The sequence below is a fragment of the Bos grunniens genome, chromosome 2 (genome assembly GCF_055505025.1).
Source record: "Bos grunniens cultivar Pamir isolate PY7600 chromosome 2, Bosgru_T2T1.0, whole genome shotgun sequence".
NCBI classification, from domain to species: domain Eukaryota; kingdom Metazoa; phylum Chordata; class Mammalia; order Artiodactyla; family Bovidae; genus Bos; species Bos grunniens.
Window position 1 is genome coordinate 102,421,011 of NC_141166.1, and position 21,353 is coordinate 102,442,363.

At 39.1% G+C, this 21,353-nt stretch overlaps 1 protein-coding gene across 6 annotated transcripts in view; it reads right to left on the reverse strand.

Annotated features, from left to right (window-relative positions):
• The window catches only part of DPP4 (dipeptidyl peptidase 4), an 85,025-nt gene that overhangs the window by 9,072 nt on the left and 54,600 nt on the right, over positions 1 to 21,353 (reverse strand). For 4 of the 6 annotated variants that reach the window (XM_086369841.1, XM_086369829.1, XM_086369833.1 and 1 more), the window contains 11 exons: positions 20,765 to 20,872; positions 20,424 to 20,491; positions 19,207 to 19,260; positions 18,705 to 18,826; positions 16,943 to 16,990; positions 16,604 to 16,702; positions 14,430 to 14,499; positions 10,839 to 11,033; positions 8,414 to 8,468; positions 7,699 to 7,798; positions 4,791 to 4,855 (listed from right to left, as the gene is read on the reverse strand). In XM_086369841.1, the coding sequence (XP_086225967.1) occupies positions 4,791 to 4,855; positions 7,699 to 7,798; positions 8,414 to 8,468; positions 10,839 to 11,033; positions 14,430 to 14,499; positions 16,604 to 16,702; positions 16,943 to 16,990; positions 18,705 to 18,826; positions 19,207 to 19,260; positions 20,424 to 20,491; positions 20,765 to 20,872 (984 nt within the window). Of the gene's footprint in view, positions 1 to 1,417; positions 1,832 to 2,785; positions 2,977 to 4,790; positions 4,856 to 7,698; positions 7,799 to 8,413; positions 8,469 to 10,838; positions 11,034 to 14,429; positions 14,500 to 16,603; positions 16,703 to 16,942; positions 16,991 to 18,704; positions 18,827 to 19,206; positions 19,261 to 20,423; positions 20,492 to 20,764; positions 20,873 to 21,353 lie in introns of those variants that run through there. The other 2 variants (XM_086369857.1, XM_086369849.1) reach the window with 2 other exon arrangements.

Here is a 21,353-nt window from a genome sequence, read left to right on the forward strand (position 1 = left end):
CTGTTAATGATTTTTCACAGATTTGCTTGGCCTTGTAGAAATTGTGACTGGCCAAGTAGAAACTATTCATCACTGTTAGGAACCCACTCCTCAGGGTGGGGCCATGGTTGCTATTTGCTTATTGCTATTGGGGGGTGACGGCCTCCCAGGCAGTGAAGTGGTAAAGAATCCACCCCCCAGTGTAGGATACACAAGAGACGAGGGTTCTATCCCTGGGTTGAGAAGATCCCCTGGAGTATGAAATGGCAATCCACTCCAGTATTCTTGCCTGGGAAATCCCATGGACAGAGGAGCCTGGTGGGTTATAGTCCATGGGTTGCAGAGTCGAGCACACACTGGGGGTGAGCGTTATCTTATTGTCTGTCTGATTCTTTTGCTCAAATCTGTTGCCATTTCTATTGGCTATGGACTGAGACTCTGACTGAGACTTTCAGCAGAAAGAAAAGTGCTTCCACAGAGTTTCACTGCCCTATTAGCTTCACTGTCATCCCTCTACTTTGCCTGCCTGCTTAGAGCTTCTGGGACCAGCTCCTTGGAGTTTAAGGGCCATGAATGTCTTCTTCCTCTTTAAGTGCCCAGTATTCTTTAAAAGTGCTTCTATCTTGCCACTTGGCAGTAGGTGGGTGATTATCTACAAAAAGGGTCTTATGGATCACTGCTTATGTCACGGCATTGGGTCCAAGCCTTAGTCCCAGGGTCCCATAACCTATATGGTGGCTTTGTAAGAATAAACAAAGGCACGCCTTCTGGTTGGATGCAGCCCCAGAGGTGCATGCCTTAGTGAATGGAGCTGACTGGCCTCTAGCAGTGCACAAGCTGCACAGCTATACATGACATCCCCAATTGTTCCATTTACATATACAAATGGTTCCTTCAAGTTCCTTTCCTAAATAGTAAGTATGACCTTTATTTCACAAAATGTCCTTCTCTTGGTGTGTTTCTCTACATTCTTCCAAGTCTTAGTCATTAATGACCTAATAATGAATCCTCTCCTCATCTGAGTTTCATCAAAAATTATATTCTCTTCCAAAGGCTATAATTTTGGTTACAGATAAATGATTCTATAGTTGAAAAAGTGTACAAAGATCAAGACCTTGCTTGTTACACACGTCAGTCATTCCTATCCTGGATGTACTGAAGAAAGTCAACAGGCTATCCTATACAGGGCTCTTTCAAAATGTTTCTCTCCTGACCCACGGGAAGACAGAGAACAGGGAAAGGCTGTAAGGAATTGTCTCCTTTGTTTTTTCCAAGAGGGTAGGAGGAGGGAAGGAGAGGAGGAGAGAGAATGGGGGGAAATAAAAACAACCTGGGAAAGAAAAGTAAAAGAAGATGGGGGTCCAGAGGGGCAGCTGGGGCCTTAGAGGAAAATAGAATCTTTGAATGTATTCCTGCCAGAGACAAAAGCACAGACTCATTTAAAAAACAAAGGAGGGCAGCTTTATTCTAAAGCCTGCTGTGCACCAAATATAGGTACTCAGATTCAGTTCTCCACTTTCTGAGGAGGCAACTTACAGGGCAGAAACAGTACAGAGAATACATTTACCTCACTTTCTCCTGCCCACCTTAACTATCGCCCACCCAAATAATTCCTCTGAGCAACACATTGGGAACCTTTAGCGCCCTGGTACTGGCAGTTTTAATGTGTCCATTGCCAGCAGAGAATTTTGTGCCAAGAAAACCCGACTCCTGGCGTGGAAGGATTAAACAGTCCTCGGGAGCCATCTGTGCAGCAAAGTGAGACAGTGACTCTGTGCTCCCAGCGCGCGTGTGTTGCCATCGGCAGTAGGAAGTGACTTCTATTTACATGACTACCTCACGCGGAGAACACCTAAGGGGAGAGAGGAAAATGGCCACCTTGGTGGGGGGGCAGAGTTGGAGAAGAGGGGGTTGGGGATGGGAATCAGGAGCCTCTAGGAAAATCTGGAAAAAGATAGAGGCTGACATGGCGGATTAAAACTATTTATCCTCTAGGGCGAGGACTGACTGAAGAGGAAACACCCTGTTGGCTGATGTCTTTGGAGTGCAGTAGGGTAGGTGCCATGGACTTCCTTGGATATCAAGGTTTGGACTTCACCCTGTCCTTCGAGGTTCAAAGATTTTCAAGATGGGATTTTTAAAATTAACTTTGACTTATCATCCACCAGGATCTAGAGTCAGGATGAGGGTCCTGGGCAGTATACCTCTGATGTTTGGGGATTTTTTTTTTAGTACTTTGGGATTATTTGAGAAAGACTTTTAGCCATGGCCCAAATATGGCGCACCACAGGAGGGATGCTTTCAAGTGTAAGCATCCTGATTAGGTCACTGACAAGAAAATTAGAGCTGTAAAATGAGAGAGATGATGGAGATGTATAGTTTTTATAACAATGTTTCCACTCAAGAAGTTTTAAAATTAAATCAAAAAAGATTTTAAGGTTTCTATTTTATACTGGGTGATCCAAAGAATACAATATTGAGGACAGCTATGAATGACTAATAATAAAACAGAAGGTGTCCAGAGGGATGGTACAGGGAGGGAGGAAGGGAGGGAGGGGGGTTCAGGATGGGGAACACGTGTATACCCGTGGCGGATCCATGTTGATGTATGGCAAAACCAATACAATATTGTAAAGTAATTAACCTCCAATTAAAATAAATAAATTTATATTAAAAAAAACAGAGGGGGGAGAAAGGAGCACAAAATAACTATGAATCCAAGAACAATAAATTGAGGATTGAGAGACATACAAGGAAAACGTCATGTGAGTCAAAAGAGAGGATGCTAGTCCACCAGGAGAGCAGTACAAGTGTCCTAATAGATGGAGTGAGTGACAGTCCTGCAGTCGAGTCCAACTCCCTGTGATCCCATGGACTATAGCTGGCCAGGCTCCTCTGTCTGTGAAATTCTTCAGGCAAGAATACTGGACTGGGTTGCCATTTCCTTCTCTACCTAATAGATGGAGGTGGAAGGGGGAAAATGACATTCCAGGGCCGCTGTAAGAAAGGTATTAAACACTTGGTTAAAGAATAAGAGCTGGACTTAGTTGAGTCCATGGGAAAAGTCCATGAAAGTGCTGTGAGTATAGGTTAAGCTCCTACCTCTGTGTGCGATGCAGCCTGGAGTGTAGGGACACCAGCTAAGGAATGAGCAGCGGGGTTATGACTATGAAAGGTGGTGGTCACGCGGCATCAGCAATGTGATCATGAAGCAGGGAAAGGATGTCTAAAGCAGCTGATTGGATGTGGAGGAGAAAGAATGGGAAACACTGTATCCAAAGTATCATGTGGGACAATCAGAAGACATAAGGGCAACCTGATTATGGGACTGCTTTGTAGTAGAAGGTGATTCATAGATCCCATTTCATAAGCTGTTACTTTTCTCTCTCTTTTTTCTTTTTAAAGTACTACAGTATAGTTACTTTATCATGTTGTGTTATTTTCTGTTGTATAGCAAAGTGAATAGCTATGCGTTTACATTTCTCCTCTTTTTCTGGATTTCCTTCCCATTTAGGTCACAACAGAGCATTGAGTAGAGTTCCCTGTGCTACATAGTAGGTTCTCATCAGCATTCTATTTTATACAGTTGTTACTTTTGTATTTTGACTGGTAAACAGAGATGAAAACACACACTCAGACACAAATGTACTCATACCCCTCTCCGCTACACCCCACACAAGGCTTGCTAAATAAAGCTGAAAGGAAGATGTAGAACTAAACTGTACATGTCTAGCAAAACTGGAAATTGTATTTGCATTTTATTGTGCTTTGATCAAATGGCTTCAGAACCCCTAACGATGATGACATCTTACAAAAATGTACAACTATGGCTTAGACCAATGTATGAATACAATGTATGAATACAAAGCCCAAGCGTCTGAGAGCTGTGGCACAGATGAGAAGAAGTTGTGCTCTTAAATTATACGGGTTATTGTTTTTCTTTCTTTTTAATTCACTGTCCTGGGAAGAGTTTTGAATATCCTCTGAAGAATGTAAACATCGGATGACTGACCCAGCCATCTGTACATTTAGGGGTTTCCAACTTACATGACAAAATCTGGAAGTTTTGGGGAATGATGCAATGCCCTGAAGGGTCCCTAGTACTTAGGCTGATATTCCAGCTGAAGCAAATGTGCTACCAAAGAGATGCCCTGGCCCTGCAGTGGCACCCACACTGGCATGCAGGCTGCCAATGATGGCTGCACCCAGGCCCCACTTCAGATGCTATAGCCCATCTGCGCAGTAACCTGCCCACTGGCTCTTCCAAGCAAGCAACCAGCCTGGTGGATGCTATTCAGTAATTTGGGTTCAAGAGCTTTTCAGAGTATTACCCTCCTGCACCTATAGGACACCTGCTTTACTCAAATCTTGTGTGAAAAAAAAATGTACACATTTGGCTAAGAATAAGAAAATTATAGGCTTGTACATACATCTTAATTATGATAATACCATAAGAAATTTTAATATGTGGTTAAAGACTTAGAGTGTCTTCTGGGCTCTAAAGGAATATGTTGAATTTGACATGTTTTCTAAACGGAAATTTTTTTATAATTAAAGTAATTATCTGGTGTTGCTTTGTATTTCCAAATGAATGCATATTGTGACCTATATAGCATACGATAAAGGCTGTAATTATGCAGAATATAGTAGGGGAAGCTACTGGAGTAACTCTAAACCACCTGTGTTATTTTTTTAACAAGAATTTTGTTGGAAATAAAAAAATATATATTTTCTAGAATAGATTCACTTAAAAATGTTCTTATACCACTTATAAATAGGTTATAAAATGGATCTAGTTCACCATTGCTTACCCTGTAAGAGTCAAGGTTGTCTTCTGGAGTTGGAAGACCCATGTAACGTTCTGTGTACACGGAGTCTGTGATGGAGAAAAGAAAAAAAAAACTTAATTCATACAATAAAAGCTTTACCCCCTTTTACTGGGTTACTTTATGGCTTAATTTGCGCAGTGTTATACCATCAGAAGTATCTTCTTCAGATCGTTTCTGCTTGGCTTGTTGATGCATCCAGACTCCTGTCTTTCCACACTCAGCCCTGTAACCAGTTCCCATTAGCCCTTCCCTGGAGGGCAGAGGGAGATCAAAACAGGGTGACCTAAAACCCAATCAATAACCCACCTGCAGAAAAGTCAAATGTGAAGTGCTCAGTGACAAGGACACTACATTAAACATCTGACTGCCTTAAAGATCTTGATTAGCAAGTCATTTAATGTCTAAATTGTCTTGAATTTCTTGGTCCTGACATATGTATATACCCTACTTTAGGATATTCTCTCTCCTACTGGAAACACCTCATAATTTTCAATTACTAGTTGCTCATTTAAAACATATTCTTTTAGGTGGGGGAGGGACAGACTGAAAGGAAAAAATTCAATTATCATTATTTGAAGTACAACACCACACTGGCTCAGCTACTCCATCATAAAGCAAGTTAAACATCTGTTTTCTCTCATTTTGTGGAGAGAGATATATATATACATATAGCTATATGTACACATATATATATTTCTTAAAATATCACTGAGAAAATGTATTGTTGCTGAATTCCAATATAACTTTAAAAATGTGAAATAACTTTTTGAAAAATGGCCAGGTTACAGTAAGTAAATAAGTATAATATGTTTCCATTGTGCTATATAAATTAATGGATGTCACTGTAATTGTACCAGTATTTCCATACCAATTTAATTAATTATTTAGAAGAATAGATCATCAAAACAATAAGATTAAGCAACATTCTAACCCTTTTGAATGACTGGCATTGATAACTAGTATTAGCTGTTCCATATATATTGCTCAGGCCCTTTCTATGGAAATCAAAATATTTTCCTCTAAAATGAGTTTTTATTATTTTATCATTTTGATTAAAGTGAATATAGACTATATGCAATTGTACATATCTAGAGGACACTAATGTAGGAAATATAATATTTTAAAGCACACTTTAAAATATAAGACTTTCCCAAAATGTTCATCTTTTAACCCTAACCCTAACCCTAATTTTTTGTTAAATATAAATAACACGATGTACGTTTAATGGGGTGGGGGAGTAGGAATAGCTTTTAAGGGCAAAGTAATTTTTCCCCCAAACAGGCACAATTCTTCTTGTCCTAGAACATAATAGCCCTTTCCTATTATGCTAACCAGGTTTTCTTGTGTAAGAAGATCTAAATTTTTTAAAATACAATTTAAAAAATGCTTAATGTCGGGGGTTAATGTGGGGCTTCCCTGATAGCTCAGTTGGTAAAGCATCTGCCTGCAATGCAGGAGACCTGGGTTCGATCCCTGTATTGGGAAGATCCCCTGGAGAAGGAAAAGGCTGCCCACTCCAGTATTCTGTCCTGGAGAATTCCATGGACTGTATAGTCCATGGGGTTGCAAAGAGTCAGACATGACTAGGCATCTTTCACTTTCACTAATGTCGGTGTAAACTTTTAGAAGTATGTCTTGCAATACCATTTATGCACGCCTTCCATTTGATTTTTGAGTAATATTGTCCAAATTTTCACATATGTAGGAATTCTAGAAAGTTCTTGTTAGATTGGTCCATATACATTTAATGAACTCTTCTTACCATTATATATTTCCAAATTCATGAAGATTGTTTCTATTATCTTACTGACCACCAGAGGTCTCCAGAAATAAGCCATCATACAGAACAATTAGTATCAAGCAGGAAAGTATTATATGAAAACAAATCTATTATGTGAGGGTCAATCCTAACCATGTTCTCCAATATTTTTCAATAGAAAGACAATGATGTATCTTTTACACATTGGCTTCTCTTGACTTTGGAGTTTTCCACAGCTTTGGTATTACCATATACTACCATACATTAAGGCATAAAATATTTAATAAGCATACTCATTATCAATGATTCTATCATTATACTGCATAGACGACTTGAGATGGGGTCAGAAGAGATACAGGAAAATAATTCATCTTTTCACCACCTCTGGCTCTTCCCCACTACCTAGAGTTCCACTGCTTCCCCCTTCCCCTTGGGAATCACAGCCTTACATGTGTATGAGAGAACAATACTTTCTCAGTGGTGAAAAGAATATTCTAGAGTGGCTTTCACCTACTTAGTGGAAACAAAGCCCCCAGGAGTTCTCCTGCCAAAGTCTCTTCTTTCCACCCAAAATCCTACTTTATATTCAACCTTAACATGAAGGGAAAGAAATACTTTTCTTATTCTTGTAATATGTGAAGCCCCAAAGTCAAAGTAGAATAAAGGTAAGGAAGGGTATCTGAAGAACCGTAGCATTGGGAATGTTTTAAAATGTGGAAAACATAATTTCTTGATAAGACATTTAGGAAACAGAATTGGTTGCTAAGTAAATATGTAGGTAGCATTTACTTTCACTTTTCACTTTCACGCACTGGAGAAGGAAATGGCAACCCACTCCAGTGTTCTTGCCTGGAGAATCCCAGGGATGGGGAGCCTGGTGGGCTGCCTCTATTGGGTCGCACAGAGTCAGACACTACTGAAGCGACTTAGCAGCAGCAGCAGCATTTAATACCACCCAGCCTTTCCTAACAGCAGAAGAAGTAAGACTGTTTTATTACAGGTATCCATAAAGTACATCTAAGATGAATCAGCTTCTTCACTGTAGAAACAGGGAACTAAAAAAGAATGATTATGGCATTGAGATGTGAAGGTTGGCACTCAGCATCTCTGTACCTGAGGGCCATCACCTACCATAGTACTCCCACTTGGATACAGGCGCCACGGCTATTCCACACTTGAACACACCACTTCCTGCTCCCAGCACCATTGAGGTTACGTACCCTCCGTATGACTAAGAAATGGAAACAGTTATTTTTATGGAGGTAAAGGAATTAAGGACATATGGTAAGCAAGTCGCAGTTTCCACATTTCTCACATCTTTATATACTGTGCCTCTTTCGAGATAGAAAGCAGGATAGAGGAGGTTTAAATTGGCCTTAATTGGGCAGTATCTAAAGACTACCCGTTCTGAGCCTTGCAAGGTCCCTTTTCTTGGTAGGTGTAAGAGGGAAAGTATTGACATTCTGCTGAGTAGGACTAATTAACAACAAAACAACAAAAACAAAAAAAAGTTAAAGAAAAAAAACAAAACAAAAAGGCAATAAACTCTAAGTTTTTATTTTTTTGGACTCCTGAGAAAAAGTGTCTCTCCTTCCCTCTCCCCCTCTATCTTTCCTTCTCTTTATCCCTCTTTCTTGCCTCTTCTTACTTGCTCACCTCCTTTCCCCATTGTAATAAACAAAAGTGTAAGCCTGGGGAGGACTCATTGCCCAGAAATCTAAGACATTTGGACCTTCTTAGATGGACATGATGGTTGTGATTTACACCTCCAAATATGTACAAACAAAAGTAAATTATCCTGTTTTGGATTATATTCACTAAGGAACACATCAGCCAAAGTACTCACCCAGCCCCAAATTGCAATCCGTTTGTCGTCCACAAATCCCATTTTTGAAAACTGTCTAAAATGCATGGAGGAAGTCCACGAATTAGTATCACACTGTGTATAGAAAACGAAGGTAACCGCACAAATGTGAAACCCTGCCATTTGTTCTCTATTTCATTCTCTTAGAAATTAAGATTAATTGCTGCCAGCAATCAAATAAACACCTGAGATCAATATCTATCATTTTAAATTTAAGAGCCAGATGAACAAGGTTTACTTGTTTTGGAGTCCATAAAAATTATGTCTGTGTGTGTGTGTATGTGTGTGTGTGTGTGTGTCTGTATGATTCACAGAAAACAAATCCTGGCTGTTTTTTTCACAGCTGTATATAAAAATTTGCAGCCCAGATGCACTTTTTTTTAACATAATTGAATTTAAACCTCTCCAGATGTTTTTCAGTTTAGAGAGGCTGCCCCTGCAATAGAGAAACATGGGAGCATGGAGAACATCTGTGTAGGGCTGAGAAATATCTCTGGGCCCCCTACCTGAGGACTTAAACACCATTCTCTAAATACATCCCTTCTTATGATGGGTGTTGATTAGTTATCTCAACACTGTGAAATATGAGGCAATTCTTCCTTGAAGGACTAAGATGTCTTTCTGTCACTAAATTGTGTGGTTGGAATCCAGGTAAAGAAAGAAGAAAAATATTCTTTGCATCTATTTCTTAGTCTTAGCCTTACATCAAAAGGCAATTGGTTTACTTAAAAAAAAATCTAGCAAATGGGGTTCTTAACTTGGTAGTATCGAGGGAGGTGGGGGACCCTCACACTGACCTATATGTGACCTTAAGAACCTTTGTTTTCAATTGACGGTATATGTCTTAGACTGCTCTGAGTTAAGCAATATTAGAAAAAATTCAATGTAAGTAGTTTTCAACTCATCTTCTCCATGTAAACTTTTTAAACTTAGAACACATACATACAGAAACGTGTACCAAATCACAAGTGTACAAGCTCATAAGCCTTTACAGAGTGAACATACCTTAAACCAAAAAATGGGGCAATACTATCACCCAGAAGCCTCTGGGTCATTTTTCTCTTTGAAAAAAACAAAAACTCTTTCATTGAATCCCAGAAGACTTTCACCTGACTTTGTACCAATATAAATTCGATTGTGGATATAGGGTATATACTTTTGTTCCTGGTTTCTTTCACTCAACAATCTGTGAGATTCATCTGTATTGTTGTACATAGTTCCTTTGAGTTGCTGAAAAGCAACTACTCATTACTTCTGAAACAGAGTTGTATATTGTGGGTAACACAATTCTATCATTTTAGACTTGAGAGGCGCTGGAAGCCATGCCCTTTCTCACAGAGGACAAATCTGGATAAATAAAAATGAATTTGTAAAAATATCAAAGCCTCGCTCCTGAAAACAACTTATGCTCATATCTAAATCTTATTTATTTTTTTTACTTTCAAGGAAAATAGCTAATCATTAACTTTGATTTAACAGATTTAGGATTACTTAATAAATTGTCATCTTTTCTCCTTGTTGGTTGTTCCTTTTTTTAAAGGCATTTTCTTCCATCCATTTAATCATTCACAATTTTTTTTTCCATTTCCTAGTTTCTAATTTCACACTATTTAAAATCGTTAATTTATTATGCTTTCCAGACATCTCTGCAGTTGGTTATGGAACCTCAAAGACTACATTCCCCATTTACTGGTTGAATGCAACTGAAAGAAAGTTGAAGGGAAACCCAGATTCAAGACCTGATCAGTCTTGGCAAATTATCTAACCTAAGAGCCTCCATGTCTTTACCTGAAGTGTAAGGTCTGAACACTCATCTCTGAGGGTTGCTGGGTAGCTTCAGGGATAAGGCAGGTAAAACAGTGCATGTTACATGTGCACTCCAGGATAACCACCAATTAAGAGTAAAATCTTTCTGAAGTCACACCACATCTATTTATAGTCTCACAACTGATGTGATTCATCCTTAAAGAATCCCTTATAACTGAGTGACAACGGTCGTATTCCACAACTTTCCCAAACTGGGGGAGGAACTCTCAACTCAGCAGAATGTAGGAACCACTCCTAAGACTACATGGCTGTCATCCTACTCTGACATAAATGTACACCAATCTCCTCTATTTATCCTTGACTATAGGGGTGGCTTGCTTGTTTAGTTAGATGTTTACTCAGAGGCACATTTATCCCTGTTTTGTCCATGTGTTTGATGAATGCTGAGTCCCTATTGCTAGAAGATGGTAGCACACATATCAATTCCCTAAGTCTAAACATAATATTTTCACTAAAAATCCAGCCCAAGGATGAATGATTCTTCCCAGGACACTTGAAATTCTTTATACTTCACAACTTTAAAATATAAATGGGAGGCAGGGAATTAAATAGCCTCTGAATTCACCTCCTAGTCACTCACCTGGTTGCTTCAATTTGATCTTCAACTTCAAATGTTCCCAATCTTCTGTTGATTGCGTGCATGATCTTATCTCCTTGATAACCACTTCCTCTGCCATCAAAGCTAGCTACTATAATGTTTTCTGTGCTTGCAAGGTAAGTAGCCCAGTTGAGTCTGAAGATAGCATCTGCTTTTTGACTACAGGGGCCTGCATATCTGTGAAAAATCCCAAATTGTTAGCCTTTGTGGTTTTCCTGAATCAAATGAAGAGGGCTTGCGTTTCTAATTCCCTGTGGACAAGAAGTGTACATCTTTCCTGTTCATGAGCCTGAAATCGTGCCAGCCGCCAGGGTGTTCTCAGTGGGTCCTGTCAAACTTGATAGTCATGACAACATGACTATAATGGCTGTGTGTTTCCTCCGAAGATGCCCATCAGTTTTATCTTTGAAGATTGCTATGAAACACAGACTTCACAGGCCAATGTTTGCTGCTGCCGCTGCTAAGTCACTTCAGTCATATCCGACTCTGCAACCCCATAGACAGCAGCCCACCAGGCTCCCCCGTCCCTGGGATTCTCCAGGCAAGAATATTGGAGTGGGTTGCCATTTCCTTCTCCAATGCATGAAAGTGAAAAGTGAAAGTGAAGTCGCTCAGTCGTGTCCGACTCTTCTCGACCCCATGGACTGCAGCCTACCAGGCTCCTCCATCCATGGGATATTCCAGGCAAGAGTACTGGAGTGGGCTGCCATCGCTTTCTCCGAGTCCAATGTTTACTAGGTTGCATATATCTTGGAAATAAAAGAAGTAAATACTCTAACAATTAGAAGAGGGGAGTTGTGTTATGAAAAAATAATGACGATGACAATAAATGCAGCTTCAAATATATCTTCCTGATTGAGCTTACAAACACTCTTAGACTACACGTTTCCTTGATTAGAACTTCTTGAGGACTTCCCTGGTGGCTCAGACAGTAAAGCGTCTGTCTACAATGTGGGAGACCCGGGTTCGATCCCTGGGTCAGGAAGATCCGCTGGAGAAGGAAATAGCAATCCACTCCAGTACTATTACCTGGAAAATCCCATGGACAGAGGAGCCTGGTAGGCTACAGTCCATGGGGTTGCAAAGAGTAGGACACGAATGAGCGACTTCACTTACTTCCTTAAGGACTTTGACTGTTGTAGGATATGCACTGCATTTGCTTCAATGGCCAGCACAGTGCTGTTCACTAAGGCTCCACAAGGCACTGTGGAATGGGTCAAAGTATGAACGGACACCTCAAAGAAGGGACTTCACTGGCGATCCAGTGGTTAAGACTGCACTCCCAGTGCAGGAGGCATGGGTTCGATCCCTGGTTAGAGAACTAAGATCCTGCATGCCATATGGTGCAGCCAAAACAAACAAACAAACAAAAAAAACAAACTTCAAAGGAGAAAGAAATAGACTATTGGAAAATGGGTTATTGTTGGTATTCTACTTATTAACAAGTTTAATTCTCTCATAGCTGCATTCTTCACAGGCTGTAACTTATCCATACATAGCTGTGTATACAGTCTTCATCAAGCCCTCTCATTTCCATTTGTTAATCAAGACATTCCCTCCAGGTCATCGGGTCTTGTAAATAGGTCTTCTTTGCATGATCTACAAGACTCCTGGACCCAGAACTTCTTGGGTAACTCTTCCCTTCCCAGCCCATCTCTCCTACTCATCTGTTCACTCTCCCTGCCAACAGGATTGGACAAGACCTGCTTGGACATCTTTGTTAACATCTTCCTCCCTTTCCTTGGGGATGGCAGTCAAAAGAACTTCAGTTTTAAGCCAAATATTATATGACTTTAATTTTGACTCAGATAGGTAAGAATGTGCGTGCAATGCAGGAAACCTGGGTTCCATCCCTGGGTTGGGAAGATCTCCTGGAGAAGGGAATGTCTACCCACTCCATTATTCTTGCCTGGAGAATTCCATGGACAGAGGAGCCTGATGGGCTACAGTTCATGGGGTTGCAAAGAGCTGGACACAACTGATTGACTAACAGTTTCACGTGTTTTTTTTTTTTTTCCATTGTGCAACTTTAATTTTACACTAGATATTGTATCATTTTAAGTTTTAGAAAAAGAAGGCATTCATGAATTTCTTAAGCAAGTAAACATTTTTTTTAACTTGTGAAATACCCTGGTCCTTTCAATGATATTAAATTTGGTAGAGTTAATAGGTTCCCTTAGTATTAACTATGTGTCAGGTTAAATAAACTTGAAGATTAAGCAACATTATTTTTAAAAATAGAAAACAAAGATTTTGACATCTAAGAAAATGAAGAGGAAAATCACTGAAAAGAACTGGGCCTGAATTTACCATGTTTTTTAAAACTTTCCTAATGAAAGGGAGATTTAGTTATTACTTACTGAGGATTCCAAGAAGATAAAAATATCACTTTTTTTCTTTTTAAACAAACCCTTGTGTCAAAACATTACTCTTTTTTAATTGTAAAGAATCTTGTTCAGTACTGGGGATAAGGCCCCAAGCAAGTGAATGTTATTGTAGTCAAAATTTGACTAAATTAGGTGTAATGAGAATCCAACAGTGTATCTGAAAGTTTAAAATACCTCTTTCTCTTTTTCTGAACTTTTATGTTTGGCTTACATGGAATTGTAAATGCAGGGGAACGTGCTGTATAAAGGGTGTGTCTCATGTTAGTATCTATATTCCTTCTTTTCTTTTTTTTTGGTAGTAACAAATGGAAAGTATCCCCAAGTTTTCAGTTTTCTTTTCTGTATAATGGACCCGATAGAACTGACTACACAGGCTTGCAGTGTGGACAGAATAAGGCAAATTACCCGGCATGCAGCAGGCACATAGCATGTGTGCTGGTTTGTTTAGTTTTGAATAAGGGAAATGAGGCAAGCTGGGATAGGAAGAGTGGCATTGTGGCCCTATATGTGAGTCAGGGCAATTTTGGAAAGATTGAAGTAAAATGCTTTCCTACTAATTACCCAAAATACAAAGATACCATAGTTAGACCTCATGGGAGCTCACATTTACTCTTCAAAGACTTGTGATTTCATAATTTTGTCTAGGACTTGGAGAAGTTTAAATTATATAATGAATACTTTCTCATATCATATCTTCTCTTCACCAAAAATGGGAATGGAAAATACCAGGCAATGATATTTCAGGAACTAAATAAAGAGAAACCTGACACTGGAATGAATTAATAGACCACCAATGAGAGATATCTGGGTAAATTTAGGGATAAGGAAACTGTGAAGACTAGTAATACCCATCTATTGCTTATTAAAATATCTAAGAGGTAAGGATGCAAATTGGGACTTGAGGATCTCTTTCAAATTCTCTTGGAGTTCAAGGGGGAAAAAACAAAACAAAACAAAACCCATATGCCATTATGAGGGAAAAAGAGTGTCTAGCTTCTCTATTAGAAAGATGGTAGACAATACAGGCTTGGATCTCTGATTGCAAAATGGAAGAATTATTAAAATTGCTCTACAATAATTCAGGAAGAGAGAAAGGATGCATTTGTCTCTATTTTTCAGTGAGCTACACTGGGTAAATATGGACAATGGTTAGCTTCTACATTATTCCTTTAGCTTGAATACTTACACTTCTAATAGCAGAGGATATTTCTTGGATTTATCAAAATGAGGAGGCAAGATCATCTGATACCAAAATTCTAAACAAACAGAAAGATTAATTAATGAATTAAGAACACATTAGCACGTGGTTTTGGTTTCTTATCTCTGTCAGTGACAAGTAACATGTAGCGTTTAGCAATTTGTTAAATTAGAATAGAAAAAGAAAATGAACTGTTTTGATTTAGCATGCTTTTCAGCTATAAAAAATATTCTCTTTCAGGTTAAAATACTAGTTTCAGGTTAAAACGAATTTGTTTCTAATGGGTCTATTAAATACATTGGTGTTTTGTAAAATAAAAGTGCATCTTAGAATTGCTAATGTTTTGTTTTTATGATTCTGTTCTTTGGCATCTGATCTACTTATCTAGTTTGTTTATGGCTTATGTTCTAAGTTTTCCTCCAAAATGTTTTCCTCGTCTTGAATTTCTTTGAAGATGTTTAGGATTTTTAGTTGGCCTTAACACTATTTTAAAATTCTGATTTAATAACATTTTTGTAATTCTTGTTGCCATCCCAGGCTGCAAGCTGAGTTCCCATTCCCAGCTCTGTGTTTCGCAGAATGAAGCTAGGTTTATGTGGGGCAAACTGTTCTGCACGATCTTGTGCAGGTCCGTTTAATTCGCTCCGTTTGATTTAACATCAGGTTAATAAAATTTGTCCCTAAACAATAAATTGGTTACCTTTGCTACCAAATTCAGGCTTATTAGTTAGACTAATCTTTAAAAATGAGAGAGAAAGAGAGAGAGGAGAGTTGTTTCATATTTTAATAAGATTATTTCCAGCTTCAGTAGATTTAACCTACAAGGAAAAAAATCCTTATCTCTAGAGATGTTTCTTCCTTATGTTCACCTTTCTTTTGTATTTTGGTTGTTATAATTATTTTAGTTGAGGAAAAAAAGAAAAGTTTTGGAGTAAAATATTTATATAGGTAGATTTTTCTTTAATTTGTATTTTGCTGGTTATTTTATGCTTTCTGATCAAATGTGCTTATGAGAACAAAAATTTTAGTCTCTTTTATATTTGAGTAGAATGTCAAACTATCAGTCAATCACGATGCTTTTTAAAAATATGTCAAACCCAGTATTTGATCTCTCCTTTGTTTGAATCAACACTAGTTAACTGGAAATGTTTTACTTCCTATATTTAAGATGCACAGTCTCTTCTCTGGGGGTCACATCCAAATATTTAATATGTTATATTGTAATATTCAATGCCTTCTGTTCCAGGAAGTCCAGTTAGCTCTTCAAAACCCTAAGCCCTTGCCAGTCAAACCAGATTCAAGGGCCAGCAGCACTAGCATCACGTGGGAGTTTATTACAAGCGTCAATCCTGGGCCCACGCTCACGGGCTGGCTCAAAATGTGCACATTAATGAGGTCCCAGGTGAGCCATAAGCACCTGCAGTTTCAGGAGCATTGCTCTAAGCTCTTCCTCAGAAGCACCCTCCACTCTCCATGCTTTTCCTGACACTTAAAACTGGAGGAGCTGAATGCCTTCTACTATTAGCTTTTATTAAAAAATAATCTAAAATAAATCACTCTTAATGGATCCCCCCCTTCCCTATGAATTATTAGCCCTTAATGGAAAAAACAAACAAAAACAACTACAAAAAAATGACAGGATTTCCTACTCAAAGAAACCCCTTGTTCTTAGTGGTCCCTGAACATAATACACGATCGGGCCACTAGGCTAGGGCCTCTCATGGAGAGGAAGTTAGGAAAAATTCAAGATTTCTGTCCTGGGACTGAAGTTTCAACATTTTATAGCCAAACTTAAATTTTTTTACACAAGTCATTTTCAATCTGTTTGGGTTAAAGGTAAAATATATTAGTATTTCATTGTTAAAAACACAATTAATACTTAATAGTAGAATAAAATTACTAATGGGATGACGCTGAACTAGCTAGCAACAGTGCATTTTATCCAAATATTTTCCATTTAAAATAATATATTTTATGTAGAATATTATATTTTTAGATTAAAAAATATAAAACTAGTCATTCTTGTGATAGAACATTTTATGAAAAAGTAACATTATAATAGATTTATGTATAAAATACATACTGTCAGATCAAGTTACATTTGGTTATAATTTTATTGGTGTTTCCATGAAAAGTTACATTCCGAGAGAAATTTCACTTACTTGTCCCATGCAAATGAATGAAGTCCAGTTTCTTTGAGGGCATCTGGACATCCTGCAGCACTTGATCCAAATCTGAATTGTTTTCCAGGACTCTCAGTTCTCAACAAACATTTGAAGCATTTGTTACAACGTGAAGAATTTGGATTGTGCAAAGCAATAAGGAACAAGTGGGTGATTCACTGATGAGACTATACATACTTCATATTTTAAGCCTTGTGTTCAAGTCATTGTCAAGACACTCTAAAGCTGAAGAAAATCCCATTATGCTAAGCACATGTTGCTCCTATTCACACACACTTTCCTAAAAAGCAAACCAAGGGTAAAATATGAAAATGTTACCTTTATCATTGTTGCTGTTATGCAGAGTATAGAGGGGCAGACCGGGACCTGTTAAAATAATCAGGGAAAAAAAAATATTTCAGAGCTTTAAAAAAAATACCATATTTTTCAAAAATAGCATTTGTTACCATTTAACTTTGATATAACTTTGACACCACTTAGCTTTGATAGAGTAAATATCACAGTGGATAAGAGGCTTATAAGTGTTAGCTGATTTTCTTTTTCCTTAAAACGAGCGCAATTTGAGTCTAAGAAGTATTAATATTACTGGGAAGGTACCGAGCTCTGGAGAATGAAACAGAAATTGCACATCTGGCCCTGCTTAGTGCCTTACGCACATTATCATGTCTGAACCCAATTTTTTTTCTGTGAACTAAGCCTCTGAGGCCCAGAGTAAGCCCCCAGCCTTCCTGGCTCTAACTCCGAGGTCCAGAGAGGCCACACCCTCTAGCAGGCCCTGCCCACTAGGGGTGGAGCTCAGGAGACAGGTACCCCGCCACCCACACTCCACTGCCACTCCACTTTCCACTTCCCCACCTTCAAAGGGCAGATCCCCTCCGCTGCTGTCCCCACTATGGAGGACTGGGCCAGGCGGCACATCTGCAATGTGCCTGACTTGGATAAGCGATTCCTTCCTGGCATGCGAACGTGTTTTTCTCACACGCTCAGATCTTCACTATTTATCCCAACTGTGGTGGTTTCAGAGTGGAAGGTAATGTATAGAAAAAGCTACTTAGTGAGCTATTTAATTTTGACACATTTGGATCACACTATTAATTTTTACATTTGATCAGAACCACAGTGGAGGCATTCTAAGGACCTGGGATTGAGTCCTTGACTTTCCTGCTTTGTGACTTAGGACAGCATACCTATGCTTCAGTCTCTTCATGTATAAAATTAGGATAATCATATCTACATTACAGAGTTTTATTAAGGATCAAATAAGATCATGAATACAAAACTTGAGCACAGTGCCTAATATACATAAAACACATGCCCCAAAATGGTGACTGGAAACAGCCATAGTAAAGAACTAGGAAGAAAAATATGATATTAAAGAAAATGTGCCAAGGCAGAAAGGTTCAGATAAGGAGACCTCTTTTTGGCAATGGACAGTTCTTGTCAACTTTTCAGAATATCCAAATTTCTTCCTCTCACTTTGAGAAGTAATCTAGTGTTTAATGGCAGAGGCCTGTGTCTAAACTCTCTTGTGCTTCTTAAGGCTGCATGACCTGTGAAATCACATTACCTCTCTTTGTCCAGATTTCTTCATTTTTAATAAAGAAAACAATAATAACAACAGTTATAGAAGATGAAGCTGTGAGCAGGCTGAGTCACAGGACCCGCCTTACATACATTTTTCTCATTTAAGGGGGCAAGTGCATACAATTATAATTTGCATTAAAAATGCACACTGGTGTATACATAAGGATGCAAGTGCCTCTGCCATACATAAGCTCTGGGTACGTATGCTTTCAGCCTAAAAGCAAGCCTCTTGGTTAGAAGGGGAAAGAAGGATGGCTAACTCACCACTTACCCGTGAGTGGAAAGGGAAAAGGACTTATGTGATTTCATGCATTCAGATTCAATAGGAGAGAAGTGATCAAGGCAGAAAAATATTTCCTAAACTGGACACTGAAAAGGAGGTTTCAGGGATGGAGATGCTGAGCCAGGAGGGTGGTGAGAAGGTTGTCCAGAGAGGGCAGGGGATGGAGGGAGTGACTTGAGAGGGACTTTGTGGGTACCCTCTGCTCAAACTTACCGGAACATCTCAGCTGATAGTACTTTGCCTCTTGACTGAACGATACAGAGTAATACTGACACCTGTCTGGATTCAGCTCACAGCTGAGGCACGTCACTTTTGTGTAGTCATTAAGTTGGATTCTGTAAAACCAATGGTGGAGATTAAGTACTTGATAAAGGGATAAATGAAAGAAGGAATTAAATAATGCCAGGCACTAGTTTCAAAGATATCAGAATGCCAAGAAATACTCATGAAACTTAATGAGTTAATATGCAATAAATGCAGGAATTAATCCATGATAACCTCAAACCTCCTATTGTTTGCAAATATCACAAAGCATCTATAAAGTCATGCTCTTTTGATGACATATGGGTTGGTTTACACAGGAATAAAAGCATTCGATAGTAGTTCCAATTTAATATATTAGGACTAGGCAAAAAAATAAAATAAAAAATGAAAACATAAGAGCCGAAAATGTTCATTAGCTAAAAGCTCATTAACAATTTGATAAAACTCTTACTTATAAAGATTTCTTGCACCTGGCATTCCTTTATATTCATTGCTAATGTAGTATCTGGGGAGAAAACAAATGAAATGTATTAATTATGTTTTACAGAAAAAGTCAAGTATACTCCCTTTAACTCAACTACCAGCATTAGTAGTCATACAGGCGCATGTGTATTAGTGCTTGCTCTACTTGTATCATTTTTCCTGCCCTTTTATTTCTCAGAAATAGGGGCATCATCTCTAAATAGGGGACTCTTTTTTTTTTTTTTTTAACAGGCTGAAGTATCTGAATATGAGGAATACTCCCTTAGTTAAAATGACAAGTAAAGACTCAAAAAAGTCTTCTTTCAGAAAAATAAGACTGGACAACTAGCCTGAAGGTGAAGCCCCATTTATCTATGCGGTGGTGGTGGGTTAGTCAGTAAGTTGTGTCTGACTCTTGCAACCCCATGGACGGTAGCCTGCCAGGCTCCTCTGTCCATGGGATTTCCCAGGCAAAAATGCTGGAGTAGGTTGCCTTTTCTTTCTCCAGGGGATTTTCCCAACCCAGGGATCGAACCCAGGTCTCCTGCATTGTAGGCAGATTCTTTACCAACCAGGGAAGCCCCCATTTATCTGTACTGTTTTCCATATTCTCTGTTTCATAACAGACCACTCGGTGGCAGGTGCCCTATCCTTCTGAGAGTGGCAGAGCCACTTTTAAACAGGACCTTCAAAAACTGCTTTGAGCAATGGCAAAACTCCTCTGTGGTGAAACTGATACAAAATTATAAAAGTGCCTCAGGTTCTAGTGGAAAACAACACTCCCTGACCCGCCATCGTGTGCATGGTCATCGACAGCCTCCGCAGAGCTTTCCGTTTGCCACAGGTGAAGGCTGAGACAGGTACAGTAGCCTCTCCAAGCCTTCTAAACATACGGCGTCAGCTGAAATCTATCAAAATGCCCCAGAATAGTTCAGTGTTCCAAAACGTTTAAGAAAAAGAGGCTGCAGCATTTCTAATGTAAAGCAGGTAAGAGCAAGAGGTAGTGCTGCTTGGTGGCATGGTATCAAGTCTGCTGAGCATATGTGAAAATCATTAAGGCTTCCGTATGTTAGAAAGAAAAAAGTCCTGAACACATTCCAAATAGACTACTCTTTATTTGTAGAAGATTTTTTCCTTATTTCTGGGTAAAGGAGGGCGTGATTCTGACAAATACATCGACATCCTACTGATGATTAGAATACTTACAGATAATCACTGGTAAGAGCTTCTATCCCAATGACCTCCCAGGCTCCTTTTGTAATAAATGTGCAATTCTGATGGGATTTAAAAAGAAATAGGTTTATTAGATTCTCTCTCTGATCAAAGTTAAGGGGAGGATTAAATAATTTATATCAGGAATTCAGGTAATCTCAGGTCTTTTTCTTGGGTCTCTTTACCCCATCCTACCTTACTCCAGATACCACCGGGGTATCTGAATTAGTCTAATTATTTGTACATAGTGATCGACTTTACCACATGATTTCCACTTCAAATTAGTTTCCCAAAAAAGGAGATCAACCCAAAATAAATCATGTAAAAATACTCACTCTCTTATCTGTTTGGAAGTGACAAATGTGTTTGTAACCCTCTTCGTTGCTAATGATCTTGTAGAAGCTATTCCCGTCAGAGGTAAAATGAGGCTCTGCAGGCCTAAACTAGAAAATAATAGAAAACACGAAACATGTTAAAGCACATTAGTCTTAGCTCAGTACCAGTTTTAGTTTCAGAAAGTCCTTCCAACACCTATGCTCAAAACCCATGATTCATTTACTTGCCAAATGCAATCAGAGGGTCTCAAGAGAAAATTCTCCTAGAAAATACAGACAAAAGATTTAACTCCTAAGGGCTTTCTGGTGGGGAGCAAATGAAAGAATGGGCTTCCCAGGTGGCTGCTGCTGCTGCTTCTGCTGCTAAGTTGCTTCAGTCGTGTCCGACTCTGTGCGACCCCATAGACGGCAGCCCACCAGGCTCCCCCATCCCTGGGATTCTCTAGGCAAGAATACTGGAGTGGGTTGCCGTTTCCTTCTCCATTCCAGGTGGCACCACTGGTAAAGAACCTGCCTGCCAATGCAGGAGATGTAAGAGATGCAGGTTTGATCCCTGGGTTGGGAAGATCCCCTGGAGGAGGGCATGGCA